The 6,684-nt window shown below is 35.2% G+C and overlaps 1 protein-coding gene across 1 annotated transcript; it reads left to right on the forward strand.

Annotated features, from left to right (window-relative positions):
* Window positions 1–354: 354 nt before the first annotated feature.
* Window positions 355–4,490, forward strand: LOC125778718 (piggyBac transposable element-derived protein 3-like). The gene is made up of 3 exons (XM_049457839.1): window positions 355–598; window positions 860–2,399; window positions 4,443–4,490. Exons 1-3 carry the CDS (start codon window positions 564–566, stop codon window positions 4,488–4,490), a joined length of 1,623 nt encoding a protein of 540 aa, XP_049313796.1. The 5' UTR covers window positions 355–563.
* The last annotated feature ends 2,194 nt before the right edge of the window (window positions 4,491–6,684 follow it).

Below are 6,684 nucleotides of genomic sequence, written 5' to 3' on the forward strand. Positions count from 1 at the left end.
ATAATAATAATATAATTATATTAAATATTTAATTTAATGGCTTTTTGTCACTCAGCCACTTTTTAAATATGGCTTATATGTATGTATTTGTAATATTCTGTATGTTTATGTACTTATGAAAAATGTGTAAATATTAAATATAAATATTGAAGGTTAATTAACTCGATAAAACCACAGGTAATTGAACTGATTAAATACTCATCTATTAAAAAGCACATTTTTTTTTAAATAATTTAAATCAATTGCACTGCAAACAGGCTACGTAGTAGGGAGATATTCGCATACTTATGTGCGAGAAACATATATGCTCCGAGTTCATTGAAGCTTGATAATGTCATTACGTGTGAAAATTATTTAACTCAGTTAACCCCAGCGTGACCATATGGTCACGCAAGAAGTAGTAGTTGAATTAAAAAAAAAAATCAGAGCTCACCCGAATAATTTCCTTTGAACTAGCTTTTTCCATGTAAATACACATGCGCGAAGCGAACTGCGTTTAAAATTTTTCATAAAGTGTCTTTGTTTCGAAGTGAGCAGTCGTGAAAAAGTTGAAAGAAAAAAAGATGACAAAAAATGCGAATTTTGATAGAAACAATAGGTAAGTACCGTAATATTTTTTGAAGTGTGTAGTTTTTAAAAAAAGTTAAGTTTCAATTTGAATAATAATAAAGTGAAAATATATGACAACTATATTTTGTAAAAAAATAAAATGTTCTTGTTGACCATTAACGGTATTTTTTCCTGGTGTGACCATATGGTCACGCTGGGCTAGATTAAAAGCTCATTTTATGTAACGTAATTTTTGTTCAAATGAATTGAAAACTTTATAATTCGTGGTGAATTCTTTCTAAATTTTCAGACGTTTAAACACACAAGAGGTTATTGACTATCTAAATGACTTTTGTGATAGCGATGAAGAAGATTCGCCCGCTGCTCTATATATTTTACCTCCGGACAACGAAAATGGTGCAATCAGTGGAGAAGATGATGGTGATGAAGACGACGTAGGTAAGCCAGAGGATATATGTGTTGGTCAATTGAAGGCACCTTGTGAGTTAGTGATGAGCAGTGGTAAAAGGGTTTTAACGATTGATAATGATGATGAGGAGGATGACTTGGAAGTTGCTGATTCTGTGTTGATCGACATATTAGAAAACTCTACTCAGAACTTGCAAACTAATTTGTTAGAGGAACAGGGCGAAATGTCAATAGAACCGTCCTCATCACAACCTGAAACGTATGTCAGCGGCTTACGAAAAGTGAAACCTACACCGTCGTCAGTGCCACCGCCACTGTTACGTAAGGAATCACATTTTACGTGGGTAGAAGATAACTCGGACGGATTGATCCCCATTTTCCCTTCACGAAATTTTGAAGACTGTAAGGTGAAGCCTCATGAGCAACTTGAAAAGTTTTTTGACGATGAACTCATAGAGCACATTATAAACGAATCGCGAAGATATGCAATTTTTCTTGGTAAACCAAATCCTCAAATTACCAGTGCGGAGCTTAAAGTTTTCATAGCCATCTTGTTGGTCAGTGGATACAATGGTCGAAGTACGTTCAAGTCATTTTGGAGCGTTGACAATGACATGCGCAATGAAATGGTATACTTAGCTATGCGTAGAAATCGATTCGAGGAAATTTTGAGATTCTTACACTTTGAGGATAGTTGTAAAAAAATAACTGACGGAGATAAGATGTGGAAACTGCGGTCCTTAACCGACCACTTAAAATCAAATATGCTGAAGCATTTCCATCCGGAACAACAGCTTTCATTTGACGAGAGCATGATATCATATTTTGGGCGTCACGGATGCAAGCAGTTCATCAAAGGAAAACCATTACGGTTCGGTTATAAAGTTTGGTCCTTGTGTACGATATCGGGATATTTAGTTAATTTTGAAATTTATCAAGGAAATAATCCTCGTGCCAATAGTACCTACGAGCAAACATTTGGAAAATGCGCAGCTCCACTGCTGAATATGATAGACGATTTTACACCAGCGGTTCAGAATCTACCATTTTCCTTCTATTTTGACAATCTTTTCACCAGTGTTCCTCTGTTAGTTTACTTGAAAGCTCGAGGATATACCGCAACAGGTACGATCCGGGAAAATCGGCTGCCAAAAAGTTGCCCGATTGAACATAAAAAAATATTAAAAAATAAGGAGCGTGGTCATATTGAGTCTACAAAATTGAAAGAAGCTAATATTTTTCTCACAAAATGGAATGATAACGCAGTTGTTAGCATCGCTTCGACTACGTATGGCGCAAACCCGGTAACAAATGCAGTTCGATACTCACAGAAGCAAAAAAAATTTATTGATGTTCCACGGCCATTAGTTATCAAGGAGTACAATAAATATATGAGCGGCGTAGATCGTATGGATCAGAATGTGGGCTTGTATCGAATAGGTATAAGAGGAAAGAAATGGTGGAATAGTATCTTTACGTGGCTAGTTGACGTTTCGGTACAAAATAGCTGGCTGCTACACAGATCAGTCTACCCAGAAATACCTCAGCTCGAGTTTCGGCGACAAATAGCCATTTACTATTGTAAACACTTTGGTGACCGCCCCAAATCAAAGGGTCCTCGAAAAAGGTCTTTGGAAGGAACAGCAGAGGAGACATTGAGACATGATGGGCTCAATCATTTCGTTCGTCCATGCGAAAAAAGAAGACGTTGTGCTGCCGATTTGTGCGTTTCTGTTGGTAGAACCGAGTGCTCGAAATGTAACGTTGGGATTTGCGTAAAATGTTTTGAGAAATATCATATGCCATTTTAATTATTAAATACGATACGGTATAAAATGTTTTTATAAAAAATCGATGTATATTATTTTTATAAAAAATAGTTTTCAATATATACTTAAATAACTGTTTAAATCATTTTCTTTTAATTTACACTTGTTTAGTTGAAATATGTGGGATAAATCTTTGCTTTACTTCAAATAAAAACATGAGAAAAATTACCCTATATCATGCCCAGTGTGACCATATGGTCACACCTCAAAAGTCGGTTTAGGAATGATGCCTTAAAATAAGGATGGTACGTAAGTGATCATTGGACCTATAAAAGTCATCCCTTTAAATATTTCAGAAATCCCAGACAATAAAAGTACCAGGAGGATTCGAGTTAAATTGCTGGCGATTTATTGAATTGCCGCAAATTCAATAATACTTTTAAAAACAAACATACATAGCGGTAATAAAAACTGCATATACAAAGGATTTTTATTTAAACGAACTGTTGGCGTAGTTTATCTGGAAACAGTTTCGCAAACACCCACAATAACGCTTTTAATTAAATGCAAGTGAAGCCACTAAGCTTTATTTATTGTGAACTTATTATTGTTGCTTTATTTGAATAAATCAATTATTTCAAATTTTAACTGTAAAATAAATAGGAGTATATTATATTACGGAATATGGAAACTGTACTTAATAAAAACGGAAGCATTCAATATTGGATATTATTTCAGGAAGAAATTGTTCAATAAATTTAAAAGCACAATATACATTTGGTGGTTAGCAGTAGAAATAACGTTTATTAGCATTACAAAATGGAATTAGTAAAAAAGGTTGCTAGGATGAATAAGGTTTTTATTTTATAGTTGCAGTTTTAAGTCAGAATTGCTCTGCGCACAAACTAAACTAAAGGCACATTCTTAACAGAACGTGAATTTTCGTAATAAAGTTGAACTATTTGTAAACGTTGCTCAGCCGTAAATCTTTCCATCATTAAATGCCAAACAATATTGAAAAAAAAACACATGAGAGCTTGACACAACTCACGACTTGCTTATATACTTTTGTTCACTTATCGGTTCGAGAGCGTTTGCCTTTAACAACAATGTCTGCTTGCACCTAAATGAGTTAAAATCAGATGCATAGCTGTCATATATCAAAGATGTACCAGATGGAGTGATTTCAGAATTTCTAGTTAATTGTAAACCGGTCAATCTTTATTAAATTTTAGGTAAATTAAGAGAACGAGTTTTTTCAAAATTGGTCGAGATCGTTTTCTAACTACAAGTATAATATTCCTAGTATGCTAGATAGATTACGATTACGAGATTTCGTATTAGTAGGATTTGTTCCACGTAAATGCTCGGTATACATAAATAAATCAATGATTTGCCCAATTTAGGTATTTTTCTATAAATTTCAATAATAATAATGAGTTTTGAGAACTAGACTCGATTAAACCAACTATTTTGAAGTAGCAACCATACTGCTGACAAGCTTGGTTAAAATCATATGAGAAAGCTGGTCATAAAAATATCTGAATATGGGAGCGTTACAATTTCACTGAATTTCCTTAAAACTCTTCCACTCCATTTTATTGGTGTTTCAATATTTGGGCTTTTCATATCAAAGCTTATGCAGTCTATATGAGCACGTAGTGCATAAATGTCATAAACTTGTTTTTTTTTCAGGTCGAAAGTGTTGTGAAAATTGTGCTTTTTCATAATTTGCCTGCTTGAGTAATAAATACGGCATTTCAATAATGTGCGCAAAATCACAATGTGGCCGTGGAGTTTAAATTTCTAAATTAAATCTCGTTCTAATTCCGTTAAAACGCCGCTGCCATGCATATTCATTTCATCATAAGCATATTCACAGTTACCCATTCGAACACCAAGTAGGCTGCCAATTGTGTATGGTCATTAGGGGCCGGCGCGTACGTGTTCTCTCGTACTGATTTAACTGCATTGTTCTCATAATCCATCTACTAAACTGTGCAAAGTTAGTCCGTATGTCTAGTTCAGAAATTTCCAGCATTTTAATGCAGCTTTCACTCACTTTAACGCACATTCTGAAATCGCAAAAAAATAGTATGGTAAACGGCAAAAAATCTGCATGAATTGCGTGGACACGTTGCAGCTGGGCTATCTGGGCTGTTTGAGAGTGCCTGCGAGCTTCTGGAAGTTTTTACATAATCTATATAAATAAAAATGAATCGCCAAAATGTATGTACGCGCATCACTTTCATACGACTGAACCAAATTTGATAATTCTTTTTTTAAAATGTTCGTTGAGGTTCAGGGATGGTTTATGCGGAGAAAAAAACTCGAAAAATTGCCGGAAAATCCCTAAAAGCGGCCCTTTTCTTTTTCCCATAGAAACGAATGGATGTTTGTTTATTAGCAACGCTAAGGGAACGACTGAACCAATCTTGATGAAATTTGCAGAGAATATTCTGCGTGGATTGGGGAAGGTTTAGAAATAAAAAAACCTGTATGTCATTCATGAGGAAAAGTCGGAAAATTGAACAATTCCAAAAAGTTAATTTTTTCCATACAAATTTTTTATTCAATTTTTTTGTTTTGGTTTTCAATTATTTAAATCTTTCAAATTTGGCGTTTGCTTCAAAAATTTTTTAAAATTATACAGTGAAAATGTTATGTGTTTTTCACACAAAGTGATCAATTATAGATTGAAATTTGTCACGATGCCATGAAGAGGTCGCGCTAATATCGGTCGGCGTTCTTTTTGGCATCAACACATTAGCAGCCCAAGGCACATGAACGAGTGCTCCCAGGATGCGATGACATTCGTACGGTATTATGGGTCGCGATCAATCAGAAAGCGATCGTCACGATGTCATAGCAAGACTTTTCAATAGCTTCGATGGACATTATCTTGAAGCAACGTATATATGGTGTTGTTAGATGCTAGATGTACTTTGTTGAGTGGCAAAAGAGAGGTTTGCCGCACGCACACATTCTTCTTTGGATGGTGGAAGGTGATTACATCAGATCAAATTGATGAAATCATTCAATCATGCGGCAATTCCTGATGCAAAGAAAGATCCAGTATTATACGAAGTGATGAAAACCAATAAGATTCATGTCAATAAATGCACGAAACAGTATCCACGTACTTTTCTTTCGGAAACACAAACTAGAAATGATGGATATCCACTCTATCGATGTCGCTCACCAGACGACAACGGCAGAACATTTAGCATTCAATTAAGAGGCGGGAGTATCGAAGTTGACAACACATGGATCGTACTATATTCTCCACTGTTGTCTAATTCACATTCAAAACTCATATCAATGTTTAGTATTGCAGTTTGGTGTAATCGATAAAATACGTTTGTAAGTACGTCGCCAAAGGACGCAACATGGCGATTATTGGTCTTGAACGATACGAAATGGCCAAAGAGTGTATTTCCACCCAGAGAATACAGTATAGCCAGTGGAAAACATCGAGAGCAACAAAATTAACATTGACGAGTTTTTTCTCAACTTTCGTCAGTGATTCGTTTGTGAGAACATTGCTCTATTCGAAAATACCTTGGTATTATACATGGAATGCATCGTCGAATAGTTACGCAGAAAGCAAGGCCAACCAGTAGATTGACATGCAGGTGTCTTATCAACTAATGCATTAGGACGAATTTACACAATCCACCCGAAAAACGACGATTGTTTCTATCTTCGGTAGCTATTGATTAATGTACGCGGTTCAACTTTATTTGAGTCATTGTTTACTGTGAATGGTATATGGGAATATGTGAAAATTTTGGAGAAGTAAGCCAGCAATTACAAATGCTGGAACACGTTAATCACTGGAATGAAAATGACGTTCGCATACTTTTCGATATAAACATCGACATTGTCAAAGACATTTTACATCGTCTTCGCTAAAAATTGGAAATGGTACAATAAC

Source organism: Bactrocera dorsalis, chromosome 5 (genome assembly GCF_023373825.1).
Source record: "Bactrocera dorsalis isolate Fly_Bdor chromosome 5, ASM2337382v1, whole genome shotgun sequence".
Classification (NCBI taxonomy): Eukaryota; Metazoa; Arthropoda; class Insecta; order Diptera; family Tephritidae; genus Bactrocera; species Bactrocera dorsalis.

Bases quoted from the DNA above. Each gene is read 5' to 3' on its own strand.
- LOC125778718 (XM_049457839.1), top strand. From the start codon at position 564: ATGACAAAAAATGCGAATTTTGATAGAAACAATAG. The intron at 599-859 runs GTAAGTACCGTA...CTAAATTTTCAG, and splicing joins AATTTTGATAGAAACAATAG to ACGTTTAAACACACAAGAGG. The intron at 2,400-4,442 runs GTGGGCTTGTAT...TTTTTTTTTCAG, and splicing joins TAGATCGTATGGATCAGAAT to GTCGAAAGTGTTGTGAAAAT.